The sequence below is a fragment of the Drosophila persimilis genome, unplaced genomic scaffold (genome assembly GCF_003286085.1).
Source record: "Drosophila persimilis strain 14011-0111.01,24,50 unplaced genomic scaffold, DperRS2 tig00000000-arrow-pilon, whole genome shotgun sequence".
Lineage (NCBI taxonomy): Eukaryota > Metazoa > Arthropoda > Insecta > Diptera > Drosophilidae > Drosophila > Drosophila persimilis.
Genome location: NW_020825288.1, coordinates 17,743,149 through 17,768,957, shown reverse-complemented (window position 1 = coordinate 17,768,957; position 25,809 = coordinate 17,743,149). Strand labels below are relative to the sequence as shown.

The window sequence follows — 25,809 nt, the reverse complement described above, 5'->3', positions numbered from 1 at the left end:
CATGGCTTTGCGTGTTTTGATAGTTTCATAGATTTTCATAAATGCATACATATGTACATATGTATATTGAAACTGTGTTGTGCGTATCTTTAACGCACGAGTTCCCGAAAGAAACCATTCCAGCTCGTTTAATAAATATTTACAAATATACGAGTATTTTTTTACACAGGAAAACTCCCTTCGAGATGTGATATTCGATAGAAATACGCAGTTATGCAGTGAATTTATGTGAAGTGTTCCATCCGCAAAATGCACAAGAATTTTATAAAAAATCATTTAAGGAACCGACACGTACACAAATCCAGGAGAATTTGTGACTTTTCTTGTTTGTTCGTTTGCTTGATGGCGATGTGGCTGTGTTGTTGTTTTTTTTTTGGCTTAGCAGATTGCTATTTTTATTTGAAAAGTTCATTCATTTTGTTTTATTTCTGTGGGCAAATGAAAAATTTCAGCTGGTCACGTAAGAGCTTGACCGGACCCTGGAGACGGTCAGGATGCGGGTCGGTAGCCATAGCCATAGCCATAGCCATAGGCATAGCCGTAGCCGTAGCAGATGCTTAAAAGACATCAAACAACAACAGGATAACAACAGCAACAACAGCAATAATAATAGCCATTGGGATGAAAGTTTTCAATTCTTTTCCCCAAGTTTAAAGCGCCATATCGCCAGGCGGCTGCAAAGTACCCAAGGAAGCGCAGAGGAAGAGGCCTGTGAGAGGGAGATGATGCGTAATGACGCCATTAGTGGCAGCCACTCAAAGATGCTGTCGCGACACCTCACAATGCCAAAAAATTTGTACATTTTTTACTGACAAATTTTTAGCGCCTGAACTTCTACCCGTGCCCGTACAGCAGAAGGACCTGCAATGCCGAGAACAGACATGAGGAAGCTCTGGCGGCACTTCGAAATTTATAGCAATTTTATCGCCAGCGGAAATATTTTTTCCACTTCATTGAATCAATGGTGAATCAGGTCCCTGTTGGGCTGGCCGTCCGTGGAGTGAGTCTGTGGTTCGCAAAGTTTCACACCCAAGGAACTTCATTGAACTTTAATAGCAGGCCTCAGGGCAAACAACAAAGACAGTCGATGGCCCGGGCGCAAACCCCTCCCCCCCCCCTTCCTTTTCCTTTTCCCCATCCGCTTTTTTGCCACATATGTTCTTTAAATGTATGTACATACTCCTATAAGGACTATCTCAATACCCTAAAAAGTTCAAAAGTACTGAAGGTGCCTGCGACATCTTTAGAACATTCCGACCATCAAATTTCTTCACAATAAATTTTCCTGGAAACCTGCACTCGCTCCTAGTTTACCGAGCTCTATAGGCTTACGAATTTCCATATTGATGTTCCCCGGCCAGAAACCTTTGTGAAATATTTTGTCTTATTAAAAAGTTGGCAGATTGCAACTTCACTTGCAGGAAAAAAAAAGAACCACAAGCAAAAGATCAATGTTTAATGATAATATAAGAATACTCAGTCATTGCAACAAAATAAACGTTTTATGCAGAAAATATTCCACAATAATGTTAGATAAATACGAATTTAAAGCAAGACAGAAAATGGAAAATACTATGTGCTTCGAGTGTTGCTTGAATTTATTTTTTAACATTGTCTATTGTATAAGTAAAATGTAGCTTACTGTAAAATTACTGATATATTTTAGATTGATCGTTGATCTGTGTATGTATAATATGTACCTATAAGTCAAAAAGGGGAGCATTGTGACAAAACGCTTTTACCAGTAGTCCTAGATATAACGAACAGCATCCAAATACAAGCTGTTCAACTGTACGAGTCTCTATAACCGAAAACTGAGCTTTTTGACAAGCCAAGTACTGTACTCGTACATACCATATTTCACGTGACTACAATAACACCCTAGGGCATAATACTTAGTTGTGTTTAATTCGTGTATAGTCTAAGTTTAAGAGTTTAGAATCAAAGAGCCTATCCAGCCTTGTCCTGACTAGATTATATTTAGTGAAGATTGAATGAGGTGATATATGATTAGATAGTAGATGGATGTATCTGATAGAGAGCTGATATCACTGTATGCACTGTACTGTAGGTTCCCAGCTAGAACAGCTATTATTCTATATACCACCAGCAGAACAAGCGGTAAATCAAAGCATTTTCTTTTGAGTCAAAGGTTTCCACGTCCCTGAAGCGAGTTTTAATGATATATTTTCGAACTTGTAAACATTTTTAAAGATACAAAAAAAAATGGCTCAAATTGTTACTGATTTTAGCTATGTAAAGCTATATGTTGAGCTATAGAAGCCGGAAAAATTAAAATTGCATTCACCGTAGCAAAAACAGACGGGTAAATAAAGATAATCAGAAGAAATCTAAACACTCCAAAGCGACATATCCCCATATAAATGTGTATTTTACGATAGCCATAGCGAGTCCTTCCTAAACTAAGTCAAAGACACTGAAACGTAGATAAATAAATATGTGAAACATATTAGCTATAGTGTATTATGCTTTATATGAATGTATTACCATTGTTTATGATTTGTATTAAATGTCCATTACATCAGAGTCCAACTGAGGTTCATTCCACGCATGAAACAGTATTTTTCTGTGGGCAGAAATCGATACTCCCACGGAATCGACGAATCGAATGGGACTGAGAAGGAGTCAAGTCGACGTCAAAAGACTGAATCTGTCGCTTGGTTCTCTCCCTTGCCTAACCTTTGAAACAATCAGACAGTTTGGATCCAACCCATGCATTGATTTCCATGTAAAATTCCATTCAATTAAGCATCCGACGAGCAACGATGTGAGCACTCCGCTTCGATCCACGGCAGATAAGTACCTAAACATTTTGCGGAGTCGAATATACCTTAGGAAAGAGACAATTTAAAGGAAAAAATTATGACAATTCAGTCAATCTTGCATATCTTTGAATGTACATGCAATTACAATTGGCTCTGGCCGAATGGACAAGAAGGACAATAATTAAGACTATTAGGCGTGAAAAAGGACACTTGGGCTTTTTGGGAAGGTGTTCGTTCTCCATTCAAATTTTTGATAGGACGATTCCATTGTGAGATTAAGTTAATCATAGAGACCTACGAAATTCGAAAATGCAGGCAAGGCGACTAAAACCGTGAAGGAGGATTATGTTTAACGCAACAAACTTAGTCAGCTTGGATTGGTATGAACAAGATTCAAATGTCCCATACAAAATTTAGACATCATTAAGACGACTTTGATCTATTTTGTTTTCGTATGTTTCGTGTTTTATGACTGTTAAAGGTTTGTTAAAGGTCAATTTGTGTGTGTTACAGTGAATGTAACAGCAATTGGCAAATGTGACCATTTGGACTGTGGAACGAATAAAGCACGAAACATGCGAAATAGTAGATCCGAAAAAATAAACGTACGAATCCAAAAAAATTCTAGAAAATTGGGGTGTGAGCATGTTGCGATTTCATTAACCTCAATCACAATTGAAACTCACTTGGAAAATGGCAGAAAACGCCATCAAGTACATTGAGCCTTTACATCCGCTTCGTTTCTTCATCTCTCACTCGAGTACAAGCCAAATATTGAATATTTCGATCATCCGAAAGTGCTGACTGGTGCTGTGTTCACATTGTCAGGAAAAGTACAACTACCTAAAATTCCGACACCACCAGAAGCATTGAACCGATCCAGATTCAAACTGGTTCAAATCGTTCAGAGCAACAGAAATAGTTCCACAAACTGCGTAAAATGTGCATAAAGTCCACTAAACATTTAATGTCAATTGTGTTCGAATGCGTTTGATGTCCTATTCGATTGGCATTCGCGTAGAGAAACCATCGAGCTTGTTTACGAGTGTATTGGCTAAGGACGGACTGACCTAAAATAGCTTACAGTCAATTGCTCCTCGACGTTAATATTTATAATTTAAATGGCCAGCTAATATCCATATAACTATTTATTTAGCTAGATCACAATAAACGTTTTAGTTAACAAACTACATACATATATATTTGACATAACGTTTTGCCCCTTACCAAAATTAAATGGTATCACGGAGAACTGAAAAATGAAGATCTAATAATTCTGCAATCATCAAAACAATCATTGTCTTTTGGCCCTAGTTTTGATCAAAATTGTTTTACTTGGGTTTACCAAGATAGGCTAATATTTGAGTTAAATTGATCTGAGCTGGACCATTATGATCTTTACCTCAACCTTTTCATGCGATTTACTTATTAGAATAAAAACGATATTAAAAAACTCTAAAGCTAGTACTGTTTATCTATTGTGTCTCGTATTCGTACATACGCATATAGTATTCATAGAAATGAATGAATGATAGCCATGAATAAATGATGGCAATGAAGCAGCAATCGAATTGAAGGACTCTTTTTCCCGTTAATTTATATTTTCAAAGGACCAAAATAGACCAAAAGTTTATCTAAAACTGCAATTGAAATGCCACCGCCCACGTCAATGTCTATGACTACAACCAAATTCGTCCACGTCCGCTCGCGCCCCCGCACGTGACCTCTAGGGGTGCAATTCGCCGTGGGTGGCCCTCCAGGGGCCAATCCAAGCGGATTCGGGCCTTGTACATTGTCGTTATAGCTTAAATGATAATTATTTCAGGGAACTTGGCGGATTAATGCACGCTAATGCCGCGCAAATTTGTGCTTCAAGAGGCCTTTTAAAGCAGAATGCGCTTAGAAGGAAAAAATGGCCCTACAAAGTTGCGAACGGAAAGACACAAACCCGGGAAAAATGATCAGAGGGAAAATTGCGACTACTCAGCGTCTCTTTATTTTATTTCCAGCTTTAAGAGCTCGTAAAGTAGCACGGAATCCGTGCCGGGGTTGATGATAGAGGCCGTTTAATGGATTCCCTTTGCCCCAGCTCCAGCACCCGCTCCAGCCCCAACCCTGACCCCTCCTCTACCATTCCCCGACCCACCCAACTTGTGAAAAAAGTTACTGTAATAAACGGTTTTTGTGCGAAGCGACAACGCCGCCAACTTGAAATTTTCGCCCGACAAGGCCCCAGGGCAGTCCACAGAAGTGGAAACATCCCAGCATCTGCAGTGCACTTTCAGCGCTTTTAATCTCAATATGTGGGTGCGGAGGGTGAGGTGGAGTGGGTGATAGTTTTTTCGATAAATATTTCAGCTGTTCGCCGTATGCAAAAGCACACGAAGCGGCTAAGAATACCGAGCGGAAAGATGCTCAAAAGTGGAGGCCTACAACGGGAGAGCACGTGAAAAATCCCATTTACATTTGTTTGTTTATTGGTTGGACCTATCAGCGGAAAAACAAAGAAACCAACAGCCGTGGTTGGCGTTAAAATGCTTTTGGTGTCGAATGAATCACGTACTTATATAAAGAAATCGACGATGAGTTGCCCTGTCACCCATTGTTAACCCGACTAAATAATTTTATGTCGTTACCTATCGTACATCGTTTTTAACCATTTTCAAATAAAATCTAGGTGAAATCGAAAAAAATCTTCAAGGGTTCACACATCATAACATCAACAAGCGTAAACTTGACTCCCAAAATAAAGAAAGAGGACAAATCCAAGCTCTAAAAGAGCGAGTCAAACACCCAAAATTGTCTAAGCAAATTGCCTAATTGACGCTCATGATATGTGTTGCCCATCAGGAAAAGTGCCTGAATTTGAGACACCACCAGAACCTTTGAACGGCTTATTCATCGGGACAGATCCAGATTCATTCAATCTGTTCCTGAAGTCCAACTTTATATTCCTGCTTTAAAATGATTTCAAATGGCATGGCTTGTTTCCCGGGTCGGCTAGTATCATTACAATTTTAAAAAAGTTATGTTCCCTATACCAACTAGTATGTCTTGTAGTGTGTTTATCTTTTCCAAAACAGGGAATGTAAGGACCCAACGGACAAGCAAATGTATGTATAAAATATTTACTGGGTGTACATATCGGGGAAGCGGAAAGGAAAATATATACCACCTGATATGAAAGACGTGTGCATTTATTTGATTTCCAGATACTGCTAGATGCCGCTTGTTGCGCATTTCGCCATTTCGATTGGATTTTTGGCTACTGCACCAAAGCCATGGCACCTCTGGATGCCATGCAATTCCGGAATATTTTAAAGCAGCTTTAACGTCAAACCAGGACACAAACAGAAGGCGTCCTGGGGCAGCAACAGCCCGCTCAAAATCAAATAGCAAGCTACAATAGCATATAAGGAGGAGAGCAAACACCCTCTCCGGGCGATCTACTGAATGCTTGCGTTTGAATGGGCTGGCCAAATTGTCGAGTAGGTGAAAGCTGCCATTAGAACACACGCGCCCACACAGATCGCTTTGATGCTAAATTATATTTGTCACTGTTTGGTTCCTGTGTCAGTCCTTTGTTCTGTTCACAGGCCAGAGCCCGCCAGCCGAGCTGCTTGCCTTTCGTATGACAGTTTCAGCCCAAACACACAGAAAGCCCCCTGGGAGAATTTCCCCGTGCTTCCTAAGAATGCGTGCATGGCAGTATGCTCTATCCGAAGGCAATTAAATTCCAAAACTCACAAAACGTAACCGAAGGCAAATCTAATAAAAGGGCAAAAATCAAATTATTCAACAGGTACTTGGCTATGGACAGGCCCTTTGACATCCTTATTAGGTTAAAGCCTTGTCAACAGACACTCCGTGTGAGGATATTACATTGACAGGTGCCATGGCGTTGTAATTCAGGGTTCACTCCATCATGATTCAGACACCATGTATATGGGCATCGAAAACGAATGCCTCTATAGAACCCCGCTACTCTTGTGATTTGGTGAAATGGCAGAAACCAGACGATATGAGTACGGAGTACAATACTTGACATGTTGATATCATGTACAACTTTGCTTGCCTCAGCCAAAAACACTTTAAAGTTCCCTGCGACGGAATAAGTCTTCCCACCCCTTCAGATTTCTGATAATCTTCCTTGAGGATGAGTTGAGATCAGTACTGCCAACTTTGTATCAAAAAACGAGGGGGAACGTTGTGAGTTGCTGCGGAGACCGCAACTCTACATTTATACCCGATACTAAATCAGTATGGCTCTCCTCCGGCAGACGCCTTAATAGCCTTAATAGTCTCTGAGATTGATTTTCGTCCTTTGCGGGGCGGAAGGAGGTGTGGCGAAGTTGAAACAAACTCGTCAAGGTCCGATATCACAGGAGTGTGGATCAAAAATTTGGTTGCTCTAGCTCTTATAGTCTCTGAGATTCTTGAACTCACATTTTGCAATAGGCAAAGCCGACCATGAAACCTGTGTGTTAGAGAGAGACAGAGCGAGAAAGAATGAAATTGTTTTCTTGATTCTGGCTATAATAATTATACGATCTGGTTCAGATTTTGCTCTCTAGAAGATATAGTCATCCTCTACGATTCTGCGTTTTCAGTTTTTTTGTATCTTTGAAATTGTGGATGCCACAGATTTTCGCCCTTTGTGGGGGCGGAAGTGGGCGGGGCAAAGTTTTGAAATATACTTGTAACAGTGACATATCACAGAAATACAAATATAAAATTTCGTTGCTCTAGCTCTTATAGTCTTTGAGCACTAGGCGCTAATAGAGGCGGACAGACGGAGAGACAGACAGGGCTCAATCGACTCGGCTATTGATGCTGATCAAGAATATATATACTTTATGGGGTCGGAAACGATTCCTTCTGGACGTTACACACATCCGTTTTCACCACAAATCTAATATACCCCAATACTCATTTTGAGTATCGGGTATAGAAATCCAGTTTTCAAAAAAAGCCAGATCTGACTGGAAAAAGCATAATCGGCAGCACTGGTTGAGATGCCGTTGCTGGTAACCTATATCGATTGCTTTCAATTAAAATACCACCATCTGACTGCTGAAAAAGTTGACATGGCATGCCTTTGTGTTAATTTAATTTCACGAGACTTCTTCAAAGTTGCCGAAAGGGGTTGGGGAATGAAGAGGGGTAGAGTTGGGGTTTTGACAACCATGCTTGCGGCTAAATCCTGTCAATGGTATGCAGGCACTCTAGACAGTTTTTGTTGGCCCATTGCCAGACCATTGACAGAACGGGACGGGCGGAACAGGCAGGGAAAAGAGAAGAAAATCGCCTTTTCATTCACCCGCTCAACTTCTATGGCCTCGGATTCACTCAACTACGGCTCGGTTTAAAACATAAATTAGTTTTATTAACAAATTTTATGAACTCAACTGATATTAGAGGTACTGGGTGACTGGAAAGTTAAAGTTCAGCCTACTGGGGCGAGCTATAGGCCAATTGGACCAAAACAATTAAGAATTTCCTCGAAATCTTTGTTCAAACTTTCTAGATAACCAATACTAAATGATGAATAATGAATGTGCACATATGTATGTATGAATTTATTCCAGAAAATAACTTATATACCACTAGTTTTCTCTGCCTGTTCAATTTATTCGCGGATTATGATTAGATGTTGCCCTTGGCTTGATTTATGCACGATTTATTTCGATCATTGGACCAGCCTAAGCATCCATTTTGAAAGCTTGACTGGCTTGCACATGCTTCACAGCTGCCTTTGGGTGCTTTGGTCACAGGAGCCTATAAGTCTGGGCCATCGAGGGCCGATCGTCTTCCTGGCTGTAGCCACGACACCGACAGGCATTTCAGAGAAATATGGCCAGCCAATTTATCTAGGGCCATGACGGCTCAAGTATGCATTGCGCTTATCAAATATCATGTAATATAAATGGGCTGCCGGCCCCAACAGACACGCATAAAGGTAGTTAGCGTGGAGCGGAAGTAAAAAAGTGAAAGGAATTTCCGCAGCGCAACAAAGCCGAATGAAGGCACAAAAAGCACAATACTCGTACAAAGGACTAAAATGGTAATCATCTAAGCACGATGGCGCCCAAATGTTGCCAGCAAAAACTGAAACAAATGAGTCTCTATAAATACACTCGTAGCACTGCTCACACGGGCGCGGGACTAAAGCCGTACCCCGCCCTCAAAGAAGTAAACTTTTTGCCAAGTTGGTGTCTATGGGTGCACGGGTGCGTGTTTGTATCTGTGACACAATGAAAAATTCACAGCGCAAATGAGTTGAAAACTTTTCCATAAGTTTATATGCGTACCACGTGCAATCGCGAAATTAAAGTCAACTCTTAGGCGTTTTCCAAAATCTGAGAACTTTGCCCAACAGATAAGAGTAGACAGCTCAAGTACCCCAGTCAGAGTGGGTGAATTCAATGAGTCAGAGACATTGCCACATGTACGGTGGCGTACAGTTCGCTCTTGCTTATAATCCCGGCTGCATTAGAGATGTTCTTAAGCCGATCTTTAACCTAAGTCCAATCAGACTATAAACAATTTCCTTACGTTTTTTAAGCTACCAAAAGATTTTCTAGACTTCGATTATATTATATCGATCGATTATATATTATATTATACTATATACATATATATATATTTATATATACATACATACATGTATATACTATTATCATTCAAAAACGGATTAATATTTTAATGATGTGATTGAGTAAAAATTGATAAAATAACGAAACTACAGGAAAATATACAGTTGTAATGAACGGAGTGCATACAAATAATGAGAGCACCTAAAGAGTATCTTCATATCGGCTTGATATGTGCACACAAATTTAAGTTGGGTGCGTTTCGAAAAGTACTGTTTATCAGTAACAAGCCAAAGGCAAAAGAGATATAGGGAGTCGAGAAGCACATCTGTCGCTGTTCCGAAATGTTAGGCCAACAATGAAAGGCAAATATTTTGTAGCTTTTGTTCGATAAGGTTTAAATGTGGAAAATAAATACCAACATTCACAATTCACAAACAACGCGAATGAGTGTTGTTCCAGTTTAGGCCTCCGTTATGGCTTTCTTGGCGGCCAACTTCTGGAGAAGAGTCAGGAAACTGAAGGCTTGCGTTATAACCTGAAAGAAGAAGGTTCTTAAGTGACGTGATAGCCGCACGACGAAACAGGAACTCTTCACCGATCTCAACCGATTCACATCCATCACATAGAATTTTCCAGCTGTGACATACACTGCCCGACGACTGTTAACGAGAAAGATCAGGACGTCTTGGCGCAAGAGGTGGGCGTGCTTCCACCATCCGCCTCTCCAGAAGGCCTCTCCGGATCGGACACTGTGCCGACTGAGCAACTCTCCGCAATAGGTGAACATCAGCAGTTCGAATAGGGTAAGCGCCAGATACTGAATCTGGTTGACGATGCGCAAGAACTCCCGCGTGCCAGACACGCCGACGAACACCAGCAGACAAAGCTGTAGTGTGATCTGCATAGACTTTACCAGGCAGTACGGGCTAAAAAGGTTCTCCAGTTCCGCGCAGCAGTACAGGATGAAGCGGTGCAGTCGCACACACTCTACGAGTGCACTATGAAATACTTTAACTTGCGCAAGATTTTGTGATTCAGCTGAGATTCTTAGGAGATCTGTGGCATGCTCCTGAAGCACAGCATATTGATTCAGCTCCCTTGTAAATGCGCCCTGGAGCAGCTCTCTTTGCAGAAGGCTAAAGAGGCAAGAAAACAGGACTAACTGAAGTTAGACAGTTAGTTAGACAGATAACAGTCCACTCACCCTAGCCCCCCGATCGTCTCGCCTGAGAGCAGCTTTGAGTGCGCATCTAAGTTCTTTAGGCTGCAGTAGAGCACATCGAACTGGGCCAGCAGCAGCAGGCACAGAGTAACAAACAGGGAGCCACCAAAGCCGAATGTGACTCCTACCGAAATTTGTCCAAATAGCTGAGTGGCATACACCGCCGTGTAAGTACCTGGGGACAGGGCGTCGAAAGGATACCAGCAGGTCAGGGGAAGAGTCCGTATGCCCAGCATCAGTGGGGACACGCCCCAGGTGATCACACCCACCAGGCAGGACAGGATCCATGTGGCCGTAAAGCTCCGGGACCACCTGTAGGCAGCGTGGCTACTCACAAAAGTGACGCCAGCGAGCGAGTGATGTCGATACTCCCTATTGATATGATCCATGAAGGCCAACAATCGCTGCGACCGCACGCACCAGTATATGTTTGCGAAGGCCGTAAAGAAGTATATAATGGTCATAGTCAAGGCATCCGTTATGGCCTGCAGCTCGCCCGTTGGCAGAACGTCCAATGTGGTTTTCGTGAACAGCAGACCCAAGTGGAGCGAGGTGAAGATTACCATCGAGCAGTAGGCCTTGGCCATTAGCCCGCCCACTGGCCGTAGCCAAGTGGGCCACCAACTGGGCAATCTCGGAGATGGCTTCATTCCCATCGCCAGCTGCAGTCCCATTAGCAGTCGGAACAATTCGGGCTCACGGGCAGGATCCAGCGTCGCATCGTACCTGGTGTCCGCATCAATATTGCCGTGGAACTGAAGACTTGCCATATACTTAAACTTACACTCGGAATCCAACTGTCTATCTGGAGGCTTCGTGCAGCTATTTAAGGGAGCCCTAAATGTATGCATTAATGAGTTTTTAAAAGTTACCCCCGCGAAGGTGCCTGGAGGGGCGTGGCCTATAATTAACATTTTCGTTATTTTGTTGTTTTTGTTGCTAACTAAATGCCTAATTGACTCTCAAAAATTCCTCCGAATGACAAACTTGAAAGTTTCTTAATAAGTATAAGAGGAGAAAGAGGAAAAGTATAACCTGAATTTCTTACTCATAATCGTACCAATTCATAAACATATTTACACACATATTCGTATAAATATCTAAGAACATTCATAAAAGATTCAGGATTTATATCCCCGCTGGAACTCGTATTCACGATTAATCTATTATCCCCAAGGCATCGCCTTGTGGGCTATATTTTTTGTCCTCTTCAAAGCATCTACATATATTTGCTAACATGCTGCGATAATCGCGCCAGATGTCCAACATAAGCTATAACACAACGAGAAAAGTAATATTCAGCTTCCCCAAGCTAATGCAGTTACGTACGTTCCTCGGCTTCCATCCAAGATGACAGGAGACCCATTGAAGCTAAGAAAATACACCAAAATCGAAATATGAGATACATTTGTTTCAGTGTGATATCACAGGAGAGCTCGCCAGATTCATAAAAATTTTAACGCGTATAATACCTACAAAAAAATATCTTTTTGGGTCGCTTGCTATCTTCATTAAGCTCCTTACATAAGAGGTAGAAAGCTCATTGGATATATAGGAAATTTAATTGAATGAACGTCACACTCGACCTTTAGCCGTCGAATGTGGGCAATTAGTGGGGATATATTCTTAGAAATAATTGCAGTGAAATTTGCATGTATTGAATTCGAAAATATAAAAGGAGAGTTCAATACATCAAGTTGCCCGACAGCCTTGATAGTAGCGTGGCGCTCCGCATCGATGGAAGGAAGCATGTGAAATGGCTCATAGAAAATGCTAATTACTAAGTGAACTTTGCACACCTCACAGGTGGCAAAAATTCTCCGTGCGGAAGACCAGACCATATACATATATGCGTGTCGTACGGTTTGCTTCTAATTCCGGTGCGGTATTTAATTAGCCCTCAGCCCCATGCAATTAATTTCACAAAATATTTAGAGAGCTATTGAGGTTGACAAGTGGGGAACCCAAGGTTTGCGCCCGGCGCACGAAGTGGTTTTATTTGACAGAATACCCTCGCCGAATTCTTCAAGCTGTTAGTTACTTAGTAATGCTCCAGATGATACTCGTATACAAAAATGTGTGCAAGTTTCGGGGACATCAAATATAAATGAACACTAATTTAATTGCCTCCGAGCTGGCGCTGCTGAGAACCGGGGTTTAGTTTTTTAAAGAAATTGTGACACACTGTTGGTAAATGGCCAGTTATCTCGGGTGGCTGGTCGCTCCTTGGCCAAATTATTGCCAGGCCATAAATGGGAAAACTTTCCACCAAGGCGCCGTGTGCCCGAAGCTAAGCTTAGGACTTGTTCTGCAGCTAAGTATGGCCCTGTGCTGTATAAAGTCAGTACCATTCTACGTATACATACATATGTATGTGCAGATACTCGTACTCGTATCTTTAGTCTGCTCTTTAGTCCGCTCTTTAGTGTGTCAGCCTGTGCTCACGCGTGTCGGGTCTGGTTTCAACAGAAATTTACCTGTTGTGATTTATTCAATCAACTTGTGCGTCGCCCCAAACAGCGCGAACGCTCCCATTATTATTTAGACATCTTTGTTGTCCCTGCCAATGCGCCTTATGGGACTTTAATGCCACTTGCCTGGCTAAGCAAACTTTGCTGCCACATTTAATCTGCATAATTTGTATAAAAATTACCAAAGGAAAAAGGAAATACGAGTACTGAAAACAGACAGCGCAGCTGCCGAATCAGATACATTTTAAGCCATAGACGTTCATAGCTTCATTGAATATTTTTAGAATTTGATGAGCTGCCTTAAAGGCTGGTGAACACTCTAGCTGAAAGCGGAGCTGCACTGAAGGTTGAGTTGAAGGATGATCTGAAAGCTGATAGACCTGATCTGCATACATACATTTGTGTCCGTCTGTTTCTATTAAACTTTTATTTGAGTTCAAGAACTACACTACTGGCCAAAAAAATAAGTACATCGGTGTCGTGATAGTTTGTTATGGAATAGCTCGAATTTTTCTAAATTTATGGATATTTAAATCAAAAATAACGCAATCAAAAATTCTACGCATTTTTAGTCTGGCCAAAAAATTAAGTACACTGGTGTTATTTATATTTTCTTTCATATTTAAGTACATGAGAGGTAAACAAAATTCTTTAGATAGGCCGTACTGCTAATGAAAATATGTTTACCATAAATCTTCAAAAAGAAAGGAAAAGGGAAATTGCAAAAAGGCTTGGACGCTCGGTTTTTTTTTGTTCAGAATACGTTCAAATCTGAAGTGCTTATTGAAAATCGAGGATGCAAGAAGAAATCTTTACAAACAACGGATACCCGCATCATCAGTCTTGCAAAAAAGGATCAGTTCATGTCTTCCAAGGCCATAAACGCTCAAATTGGAAAAGAAAAATCAGGTCTGATGGTTCGTCGGAGACTTCAATATACAGACCTAACAGGACGTATAGTACGAAAAGTTCCCCTAAAAAATTTAAAGATGAGGCAAAAAGTCGTTGAAAATCATTTGGCATGGTCTGGGTCAGATGGGTCTTAAAAGTGGAGTAATATATTATTGAGAGACGAAACAAAAATAAATCTTACTGATACACAGAGTACACAAAGTACACAAAGAAAAGGGTTAAGAACGGAGGCCGATGTATAGGTATCTGAGGATGTTTTACTTGACATGGCGTTGAGCCGGTACATCGCATAACTGATCCGGTAATCCCATTCGCAACCCTATGCTGAGGAAAACATGCCCTTGAGATGGGTCTTTCTGCAGGAAAATCACCCAAAGCACACCTCAAAGCTGGTCAAGGCTTGTTTTACGGGAAGGCTTTGTTTTTTGAGACAGTCAGCCCAAAAATTCCCATTTGTGTAATTACATGTTTGAATATAGCCCACACATTTTTGTTGAAAATCGGACCACTATAATATATAGATTCCATATTAAAGAAATATTGATGATATATATCAGCAGTCAGCTTGCTTGATTGGATTGAATTATTTCTTACGACAAGCTCCGACTATTTTATGTTCGAGCTCTGATTATTTTAATCTTTATTCATAATGTATTTCAATTTCATAGCTATTCATGATATATTTCCGTAATCAAATGCTTTATTTTTTGCTTTAGTGCCACCTGGCATATGCAAAATTTTTAATTAAATTCTCTCAGCAGGAAAAAAACAATTTAGCTCATTTTTCGGCAGCTGGAAAAATATTTGTAGAGCTTTGTCTGACGACCATTCTGTTTCAACCCATCCCATCCCGTCGCATTCCATACAGGGCCACTCCCCACACAAACGCCTTCCCGTGCTGAGTTCATTGCGATTGCATTTTGCAGCAAACTTTTTAATTAATTGCGCTAGCCAATTTTTCGAGGGATGTGAGTACTTTTATTTCCCAACGAAGGTCCGAGTGGAAAAGGCTGACGTGCAGAGGGCGGAGAGTGGAGAGTGGACCACACGAACATTGCTAATTTGCTGCAGCCAGACAAGAGGCCCTTCTGTCCTCTTCTCTCTCCCACAGGCTGGAGAGTAGGTGGTCAATCAGTAAGCCATTTGACGGTAGCGCCGGGTGTGAGTGCGGAGCTGGATCACGGGAGGCTCCTCCGCAGATGCGATAGTTGCGCGCACCGCTCGCCTCATGTTTGCTAATTTATGCGTCGCTGCCGCCGCAAGGCGAGCGAAAGAGCGGCAAAAGTTACGGTACTGACGCAAGGGAATGAAGGAACCACCAGGCGACACGGAGCGGAGTGGGAGTGGAATTTTTGTTGTTTTCGCTGCTCTTGTTCGCGCTTTAAACTCTGCTCTGACTTCGCTTCGGTTCCGAGTCCGATTCGTCCTCCCCCTACATTTATTTCACATGATGGCACCGTCCACGTCTCCATTTTGTTTCGACCGCGTTCTTATTCCCATCCCCATCTCGATCCAATCCCCGCTTATAGTTTAATGTTGCCTGCACAAAACAATTTGTCAAACAACGAAACTTTCTCCAGTCACATAAAAGGATAAGGGCCGAAGAGTTGAAACATATTTCCACTTTTCAAGAGCGAACAAGGCCATTTAGGATCGAAACCCGTCCCCTGAGGAGGGCCGAATACATCTACGTTTCAGTATAAAAAATCTTAAGTTTTTTATTCCAACTACACAATGCTTGTAAAATCTCACTTAGATAATTATTCTGAACTACTTATTGTTATATATAGATTGTATGTAACAGCGAAAACATAAAAAAATTTAACTGGCTTTAAAAAAAATAATATTGTGCCTATGGCGCATCCGGACTAGTATGCAAGTATGTACATATGTATGTACGAGTATTTATGTAGTAATGTAAAGTCGTACAAAATAATAAAAACAACAATTTCTTTAGTATTTAAATCTTTATGTGCAAAAATTATTTTTTTTATTTTTTAGGTCTGTAAATAAAATAGAAACTCACGCATTCCAATCTAATGATATCCCGATCAAGTAAAAACCGCACAATGGTCAATCCATGTGCCAATAATTCTGAAAACTCGTTGACCCCACGACAACACCTCTCCGAACCCATGGGAGAAACAGGGCAGGGCACCACCGTGTTGCTCTATGATCAAAGTCTGCAATTGGGCAGGATCATCTGCATATGATACGGACTTTGACAAGGACATACCTGATACAATAATACGGCATGGATCTTATTTGGTAAAGCGTAGGAAATTTCGTTTTTCAACACCTGCTTGGAGAAGCGTTATTCTCAAAATTGGCCCAAAAGTTTAAGCCTCCTTCCAATTTTGGCCTTTCTGAATGATAATTGACCTCACCATCTCAGCATTATCTAGCGCGATGCACATTTGCTCCTCATTCGTTGGACTACCTCGACAAGTGCCCTTCACATAATAATGGCAAACGTTATGACTCTTACCAAATCCGGGATCGATGTTGAAGATGTCACTCGTTTTACTAGTACAACTGCAAAATAAAGACAGTTAGACTCTTGACGATGTCGCGACGTTCTTTTCGATTTATTAACCTTTATATGTATATGTATATACATATATGTATGTATGTGATATTTATTTGTCCCTATTCAATTTTGACAGCTATCACGGCTTTCACAGAATAAATAATAAAATAATAAATATGTATAAAATAAAATATAAATATTAAAACTGAAAATGTAGCTTGGTCCAAATTATTTGGGCGCGTGATTACAGACACACTTACCGAATAAAATTCATTCGTGTACTCACGAGTACTCGTACCAGCTTGATAACTGAAGCCTGAACAATATCTTCCACAACAATGACTAAAATTTTGTTTCGTCGTTTTGTACGGCAATTTTGCTGAGCATGGTAGAAAAGTTTGTAATGCAATTTTGTGCAATATTTGCACTGTGCTTTAGTTAGGCCCCTCGAAAAGAGTGAGCGTTGAGCCTACACTGATAAAAACGTCAATATGCCGGGTACTAGTTGATCCCACTGAGCTGTTGAGTGTGAAGCGTATCTTTTTTTTTTGTCAGTGTATAGGCTTTGTGAGCTACCAAATTGAGTTAAGAAGTTGCAAACTGTCTCAACTGACGACCACATATGAGTCTAATTCAATTTGAGGTAAGCGGACAGGCACTTTCGACTCCTCCACGCCCCGCCCCGCATGTTAACTACAATAACAATTAGCATTAACATTGATAGGGTCTGGGTCTGGCCTCTCCCGGCCTGCGGTCGGCTGCTGTCGAGAGGGTAGTGGCCCTTTCCATATTGTGGTTTGTTTGCCAGGTTATCCGGATAAGATTTGCGCTTCCCGCGTGGTCCCGCGTGGCGCGTGGCGCGTGTCTCATCAAATAAGAGTAAACTTAATTACTCCTAGGATCTGTATGATGCAGCAGCTGCTTGTTAATGCGGTTTTCCTGCTTCTATCCTGCCTTCCTGCCATCCGCCATTCCGGGCTTTGAGGAATCTTATGTTTATTAGCAGCTCTTTCATACATACATATGTACATACATACTCAAGTATGTTCATACAGGCGTCTTGGTAAATGTTTTACTGTAATTAGAGCCCCAGGCCTCCAAGCCCACAGCTCCACTCATTGTTGTAGCTCGACCAAGTGTTACCTGCTTTGTGGCTTAGCGGGAATTAAAACAAAATTGTCAAGTGTGCCGTTAAGCGGAACACAATTAATAGAGAGGGACTCCAAAAAAGATATTTAGGCACAAATAAAAGTATAGTATGAAATAGTATATGTAAATGGCCGATTTACATAGAAAAATAAATGTGTAATTGAAAATTATTTCTTAATTGGTACCAGTACACCGACCTTGACTAAGATAATAAATAGAATACTAAGATTTAATTTAACTAACTAATGCTTAACTAAGTCAAACTTATGGATGTATGTTTTCACTTCAATTGCCTTCCATGACGATATAAAGAAAAGGAAATTATTGAAATTAAAGTCTGATTAATGCAGTCGTACAAAACCCCCGGTCTGCAAGTGGCATAAGTACGAGTAGTTCCTTATGAAATATAAACAATGACTGCATCGGCTAACTTACGAGCCAAGGCACAGCCCAAGCCCACAAGCCCAAGCTGTTTCTGCTCCTCGTATTCAGGTGGATGCTGACTTGATATTTAATTAATCAAATGATGCAGGCTGTCGGATACAGTTAGAGAACCCGGCCCGAGTGCAGCGGAGCCAAACCGAGCACCATAATCAGCCGTAACTGCCCTGAATGGAAACAACGTCTCGGCTTGTTATACAAATAGTTGGTTGCTAGTCAATTATTGGGACTGGCCTGGGATATCCAACTAAATATTTTATTATGAGCCACCGTTTGTCTTGATTATTCTCCAGTCGGCCGCGCGAAAGGGACGGTGGACGGGTGCATAACTAATTGAAAACTTGCAAAACTTTTGCTCATTAATAATAAGCCACACCAGAAACCCAGAGACCCAAAGAGCTTGGCGACTATTTGCTTAAGAGCTGGAATCGTAGTCTCGGAGTCGAAGTCCCAGTCGGAGTGGAGTGGTGGGGCCGTTGCTATCCTTTTTGACTGCGTTATCTTTTCATCCGTCAGTTTGATTTGTTGTAAATGATTTAATTACTTATTGCAAAGCGCTCCAAAAGCTATTATTAAGTTGGCTGCCCGCCAGGCCGCACTAAACACGCGTATTAGATTAATGTTGTGATTACACAGCCATACCCGACCGGAACCGTCTGCAGCAGCTGCTTCTCCCTGTACAATATTTCGAAGCATTAACGAGTCGCAATCACTTTTTGCATACTTTTCCGCTCTTCTTCTGAGGACGAGTCCGCTTTTGCAAGGACGCTTCTGATATTGAATTATTTATATTTCGTTGCAACTGGCAACCAGGGACCCTTAAGTAACCTGAAAGCTTAAGACGCTGAAGTCGAGATGATAATATATTTCTTGTCGAAAGTTGGAATCGATGGAGAAAAAAAATAACTGTGTACTATTAATATTTTTGTTGCCTACCAATTAGTAGGTTAGTTCTGTTTAACATATAGATAAAGAGTAGCTGTTCATAATTCTATATTTCATACAAATAAGTGAACTTTAAAAGGAATCCTTGTGTCCAGAGTATTTTTCTATGTCTAATCGCTTGTACTAGCCAATCAATAAGTTCGTCAGAGCAAACTATCTTATATATTACTATGTGACCCGGCAAACGTTGTTTTGCTAGTCGAAGAAATAAATAAATTTTGAGATATACGTTTTATAGTGAGATCTAACAGGAGTGCGGATACTAAATTTGGTTACTCTAGCGTTAATAGTCTCTGAGATTGATTTTCGTCCTTTGCGGGGCCGGAAGGTGGTGTGGCGAAATTTTGACACAAAGCGATCAAGGTCCGATATCACAGGAGTGTGGATCAAAAATTGTGTTGCTCTAGCTCTTATAGTCTCTGAGATCCTTGAACTCACATTTTGCAATAGGCAAAGCCGACCATGAAACCTGCGTGTTAGAGAGGACAGAGCGAGAAAGAATGGAATTGTTTTCTTGATTCTGGCTATAATAATTATACGATCTGGTTCAGATTTTGCAATCTAGAAGATATAGTCATCTTCTACGATTCTGCGATTCAGTTTTCTCGTATCGTCGAAATTGTGGATGCCACAGATGTTCGCCTTTTGTGGGGGCGGAAGTGGGCGGGGCAAAGTTTTGAAATATTCCTGTAGCAGTGACATATCACAGAAGTCTAAATCCAAAACATCGTTGCTCTAGCTCTTATAGTCTTTGGGCACTAGGCGCTGAAGGGGATGGACAGACGGACAGACGGACGGACGGACAGACGGACAGACAGACATGGCTCAATCGACTCGGCTATTGATGCTGATCAAGAATATATATACCTTATGGGTTCGGAAACGATTCCTTCTGGACGTTACACACATCCACTTTTACCACAAATCTAATATACCCCAATACTCATGTTGAGTATCGGGTATAATACTTAACGTTTTGCTTGAGAATCTTCCCGGCTCAGATTTGGGAAGTAAAGTGCACAGACCTCTCACTTAGCCCCATCCCCATCGCTCCGATTCCCCCAATTCATTCGAATTCATGATGATAAGAGCAGCGAAAACGCAACAGATGCCAATCAACCCACATGTACCAATCGCAGGATCTGGTTAAGAATAATCAGAAAACATGTACACAGGTGGATATGGAGAGCGAGTTATACTGATGCAACACCCCAATCCCAAGAGCCAATGTTCACTTAAGAAAAGTAAAATGTGAAGACTTGGCTGAATCATGTCTGAATGAAAAATAAAATATTCTTCATTGATAACAGTAATATCATTTGTTTTTCTACATTCTGATTGAACATAGGATAATCTTCGTTCTGCAATACATTCCAATTGAAGAGAGTGAGATGAGCAATATATAAATATATTGGGAGGTATATAATACTCCAGGATGGTTTTTTTTTGTATCGAATTGGTGGCTCAGCTTAAGAGACACGACATGAGAAAATGAGAGAAAATTATGAAGATGCATAGTCGACAAAAGTAAGCAGGTGACTGACCAAAGGGAATATTCGCTTAGAAGAAATTCGTTAATCATAGATGACTATTTAAGCCACGAGATCGGTTGTCAACGAATATTGAAATTACGACATAATAGATAATAAAGTAAATACTTGTACACTCTTTCACAACAAAGCTCAACAATTAATACAGACATATGATCATACATACATACATACATATGTACATATGTGTATATTAGATTGGTAAATAGGAGATGCAAAGATTTGTGTATAACTTCTAGAGGTTTTATTTAGAAAATAATTTAGAATTGGATCCTTTACTTTAGAAAGAATTTATATTTCGGTCCAAACACCTCAAAACGCAGACTAACTTTCCCATTATATTCTGTTATATACTTATGAAATATTTTGAATAATTCGTGTTTCATTGTAAATACGGCCAGGGATATTCCAGTAGCCAACTGGATAAAGCGAAGGAGCAGGACTGGGACCCGGATTAAAAAGGCTGTAGCTTCTATCCGTTCCGTATAAAGTAACAGGCTATTGGGGGGCGAACTGAGATGCCTTCTGATAGCCGGGAGTACTTGGATTGGAGGCAGAAGGTAATCCATTAAAGCCATTTGCAAGCAAGCAATTTACGCTAGGCGGAGCGTCAACTAACGAACAACCCGTAAAAGTGAAACAAATTCAATTTACAGCATGGAAAATAAAACAAAAATTACATTTTTAATTGGAAAATTACAGCAACAAGACGTTCGAGATGGAGTGCAACGAGGGCAGGACAAGAGCTGAGGACATTGATGGAAGATGGAAGCCTGACCATTTATTACCTTCGCTTCACCCGGCACAGGGGATAATTACTCAATTTGAGCGATATATTTCCCTTGACCAGGAGCTGATCCAGCCGGGCCTCTGTGATGATGCGATAGCTCCGAAATATCTTGGCCAGCAGCAGCTTCATCAGCATCTGAGCATACCGGTAACCGATGCACATGCGCAGACCCTTGGTGAATGGCACAAAAGCAAAGGCATGACGGGATGGTGCCTCGGGTCCGAAATGTGCGTCCGGATTGTAGGTGCGGGCCAGTGGTCCCCACACCCGTTCGTCCCGCTGCATATTGTAGATGTCGATCCCGATCTGGGTGCCGCGTGGGATTAGAAAATCGCCGTCATCGCGCCGGAGAGGGAAATCCTGAGCTGCGGAGCGAAGGACCATGGGAACGGGTGCAAAAAGCCGCATGGCCTCGTTGATTGCCATTTCTGTGTAGGAGAGGCGCTCCAACTGATCCAAGGAAATGTTTCCGTTAGGCGGAAGTTCCGCCACTAGCTCCTTATGTAGCTTCTCCTGGTAGGTCGGATGCATGGCCAGGCAGAGTATGGTGAAGTAGAGAGCCGTTGATGTGGTCTCAAAGGTCTGTCCCAGAGAAAATTTCAATGTACGCTTCAGACTTTTATCTAGGGTCTCTTACTTACCGCTGCAATGGTGACATTGGCCTCATCTCTGACATCCTGCCAACTAAGTTGTCCACGCTCCACATGCTCCCTCACCTGTTCAATAAAAATTGACTTCGATTTATTCTTCGACTCCTGTTGCAATGGCTCCTTGGAGGTGTCGAGATCCACAACCGAGACAATCGGGGACAGCAGCTGTGGGAACATGCAAATCATTGGTCATGTCACGGAATTGAGTATCAATTTACCTGCTCCACAAACCCACGGAGAACGCCGACAACCTTCGTCTGTTGGACAAAGAGTCGCGAGCGTCGATAAATGAGTTCCGGATAGAGCCAGGGCGACAGCATTCGCTTGACACACACCTCCGTCAATCTTTAAAGGATACATACATATACAAGCAAAAAATGTTAAACTCTGCAGGTCCTTGGCACCATTAAGGTAGAACGAGTTGCATTTCCGGCTGAGATGCTACAAGATTGTAATTGGCTAATAGCTAAGAAAAAACTAAAAGGACAAAAAAACATGAAATGATACTTGAACGTCTAGCCTGCTTTCCAAAGACAGAGTCTCCAAAAGGAAGATGAACAATATGGTTGGAACTGAATTATTAAACTGAGTGGTTATTGAGCAGACCTGTGTCGGAAGTCCAGGGACTAAACACTTGTATGATATTCCAAATGCGGCATACAAACATACGATTCATAGTCAGAAAAAGTGAATATCAGATGCTTAGATACGGGAAACTGTATATTTTTGTATTTCACATCAAAATACTCACCCATTGTACGCCTCGAATATTGCCGCAGAGCCGTCATGCTGGAAATTCATTTTCCTGCCCATGGTTGTCTCTACATAAGAATTATGTAATTGGAAAATGATATGCAAAAGTGTTTAGTGGCTACTCACGACATGCCGCTTCCAGTACAATCTTCTTCAAGATCTGATATATCTCCAATTCCTTGCCATGCTGTACACCCTCCAGATCCAGCTTCAGCAGCAGAACCTCCGCCTCGGCATTAAAAATGGGCAAATAGTTGCAGAGGATCTGACGTCCAAACGCAGGGTTGATGAGTCGACGATGCTTGTGCCAGCGGGGAGCGCTAGATGTGAACAGTCCATCGCCTATCGCCGAGCTCAGGAAGCGGTAGAAGTCTCCCTTGTTGGTGCAGTGGTTCGAGTTAAAGACTTGCTCCACAGTTTGTGGGTCGTTGACGTAGAGAAAGCAACTGGTTCCCATCCAGGAGACGAAGGGTGCTTTGAACTTGTGCGACAGTTTATCCATGTACTGCAGAAAGGCTGCAAAAGACAGTTAGCCCCAGCCTAGATTGGCTTAACTCCGGCCGCTCTTACTCTCGGTATTCATCATTTGCAGCCCCATGCCGATTAAAGGCCAGCCGATAGGTCCCTTTAGCTGCCAGGCGGCCTTGTAGTACCGTCGTCGGGTCCACAAAAAGTACGTCCAAACCAGAAGCAACCAGATGGCTAGAATGATGCAGGTGCCGAGCAGCATGTCGTTGAACTCGGGGGTCCCCAGAGCGCGTCAGAAATTAATTGTTTATCGCGCAACGTTCAAGGCAACACTGAGTCTAGGCAGCCCAGCTCAGGCACCCATTGAGGTTTCTATATGTACGAGTATATGGATGGAGCGTCAGTGTGGAGATTACGCATTTGTGGCGTAATGAGGAGCTTACCATGCCCGCCACGTTTGAGCCTCTCCTTAAGGTGTTCCATTCGCATGCTAGTCGCGTGCCCCTAAAAATTATGCCAATCAATAATAAAATGCAGCGAGGCAACGATGTTAGGCTAGTTTGAATGTACTCTTTAAACTTTTTAAAAATGCTCCGTATATTGGTAATAACTGTTTTTTTTCTTTACTGACAAGCACGTTAAAAAAAAAATCAAGATACCCTACCCCACCTACCCACATCGTGGTATGTTTCTTGACCTTATTTTAATTTAGTAATTGGTTAATTATTGGGAAAACGGATACGTCAGCTTGCTTGTAGTAGTGCGCGCGAGAGCGAGTTGCGACCGAAGCGCACAGAGTGCGGCAACCCTCTGCTGCTGCCGAACACAGCTCATTCCCCACCCCCATTGATACTCTTTAAACATTCATTTGGTTTTTTTTTTTATTATGCTTTTTATTCGCTAGTCATATTTTTACAAATTGTTTTAGTTGTGTTTTTGTTTATTTCAATTATGCATTACTTTTTTTCAACAACGTACTTTAATATTATCTTCTGTATTTCCTTGACTTTTAATTTATCCTCTTGCGGCGAGTCAGTTTCCATTTGTTATTTTAGTTATGTTGAGATAGAGAGACACATGCGGAAATGGAACATACATATGTATGTTGATAGGCTTGTTGGTAAAACTTAGTGCGCTCTGTGTTGAGTGAACGTCTCCAGGTGTTCCAATGGATTCCACATTTTAGGATCTGGACCATATATTTGGATCCTTCGATATTCTACAATGCTGCACTCCACTCTCTTTTTAAGTTTAAGCTAGGTTTAAAAAGTTTGCGATATTTGTTTTTTTGTGGACGTTGCGTTTCCAGTTTTGTCATTGGTTAGTTTTAGTTTGGAGTTGTAAGTGGTTGCTTCTGCATTATACTAAAGGATGTGTTCGGGGTTGGTGTTACAATTTTTCAACCGGCTGTCTTTCGGCATTGATAAACGTAAGCACGATACTGCCTGACTTGCAGTTATTACACAGTTTAGTATATAAATATATGCCAGTCATATTTCCTTAGTAGGTCTACCTTATATACACTTTCCATATGCCTAGCCGTATCTCGAGGGACCTAAAGTTTGCCCTGCTTTATAAATAAATTATACACCTTTTTATTGTCAAAAATATTGACGACTCGCGACAACTCCGTTTGTGGTTTTCCTGGCATTACACATAAGTTGTACAAGAATCAAGAATGATCTGCCCGAATACATACATACATAAGTAGGTAATTGTTTTAAACTATACCGAGTTGTTAACTAGGGTAGACTCAATCTTGGGGACCTTCAGGCGATGTCTTTGTCACCTTGATCTGTTTTCTTTAGAAACTTTTCGAATTGCAGATAAGATATGTACGCCCTTACAAATTGTGCTGTGGCTTGTGGCTTAACGAAGAAGAGTTGAAAGAATGCCAATCCTCATCTATCCTTTGATTTGATGAATACAGCGTGTGTTATATCTGCTTATAGAAAATGTAAGTAAATGTATCCATGTGCAAACATCATTGCATCTAATATGTATTGGCATCGGTAAGGGCATACACGTATCGGCTTGCCGGGCAGTTCATTCTTAAACAAATTTATTTGCAACTCTCAGGGATGCTGCTTCTTGACTTATTAAAAATATATATATATATATATATTTTTTGTTAAACTGCTTTTGCTGTATATTGTAGGTGTTTTGTTTTGCAAATTAATTTCAAACAAAAGAGAAAATCCTGCTGTTGATCTTAATCTATGTATAGGCAACTCATGCAAATATATTATTCCTTGCATGTACATATAAATGTATACAAAATAAACTTTGCTTTCACATTGACGCTTGCATAAAAATTGTAATCAAAAAACACTGGCATGGTTCGTTTGTGACTGTTTGAGATGGGGTAAGACGGTGCAATTGCTCAGTTTTTGTGTTTGGGGGGCGGGGGACAGATATGGTCTATATGGTATGGCATGAGCATTGTGGGAGGGGGGCAAAAGCTAGGCTAAAGAACCCGATGCGGTTCCTGATATTAGATATTAAATGGCTTATGACCTTTGATGGAATTTATGTGGTTAAATGTT

The 25,809-nt window shown here is 41.3% G+C and overlaps 2 protein-coding genes across 2 annotated transcripts; both read right to left on the bottom strand.

The window, feature by feature from the left end:
• Positions 1–9,693: 9,693 nt before the first annotated feature.
• On the bottom strand, positions 9,694–11,468 carry LOC6588112 (putative odorant receptor 85e). Its single transcript, XM_002014080.2, has 4 exons — positions 10,587–11,468; positions 9,978–10,518; positions 9,802–9,917; positions 9,694–9,713 (listed from the first exon to the last, which is right to left on the bottom strand). The coding sequence occupies exons 1-3, from the start codon at positions 11,453–11,455 to the stop codon at positions 9,843–9,845; spliced, it is 1,485 nt and encodes a 494-aa protein (XP_002014116.2). The 5' UTR covers positions 11,456–11,468; the 3' UTR covers positions 9,694–9,713; positions 9,802–9,842.
• A 9,796-nt stretch (positions 11,469–21,264) lies between these two features.
• On the bottom strand, positions 21,265–23,542 carry LOC6588071 (probable cytochrome P450 313b1). Its single transcript, XM_002014079.2, has 6 exons — positions 23,366–23,542; positions 22,922–23,311; positions 22,794–22,863; positions 22,261–22,387; positions 22,034–22,207; positions 21,265–21,974 (listed from the first exon to the last, which is right to left on the bottom strand). Exons 1-6 carry the CDS (start codon positions 23,523–23,525, stop codon positions 21,387–21,389), a joined length of 1,509 nt encoding a protein of 502 aa, XP_002014115.1. The 5' UTR covers positions 23,526–23,542; the 3' UTR covers positions 21,265–21,386.
• Between the last annotated feature and the right edge of the window lie 2,267 nt (positions 23,543–25,809).

Excerpts from the sequence above, each read along its gene's own strand:
- LOC6588112 (XM_002014080.2), bottom strand. The coding sequence starts at position 11,455 with ATGCATACATTTAGGGCTCCCTTAAATAGCTGCACGAAGCCTCCAGAT. Across the intron at positions 10,519-10,586 it reads GAGACGATCGGGGGGCTAGG|CCTTCTGCAAAGAGAGCTGC; the intron begins GTGAGTGGACTG and ends TTGCCTCTTTAG. Across the intron at positions 9,918-9,977 it reads ATGTGAATCGGTTGAGATCG|GTTATAACGCAAGCCTTCAG; the intron begins GTGAAGAGTTCC and ends TTCTTCTTTCAG.
- LOC6588071 (XM_002014079.2), bottom strand. The coding sequence starts at position 23,525 with ATGCTGCTCGGCACCTGCATCATTCTAGCCATCTGGTTGCTTCTGGTT. Across the intron at positions 22,864-22,921 it reads TGTACTGGAAGCGGCATGTC|AGACAACCATGGGCAGGAAA; the intron begins GTGAGTAGCCAC and ends ATTCTTATGTAG. Across the intron at positions 21,975-22,033 it reads CCAATGTCACCATTGCAGCG|ACCTTTGAGACCACATCAAC; the intron begins GTAAGTAAGAGA and ends TCTCTGGGACAG.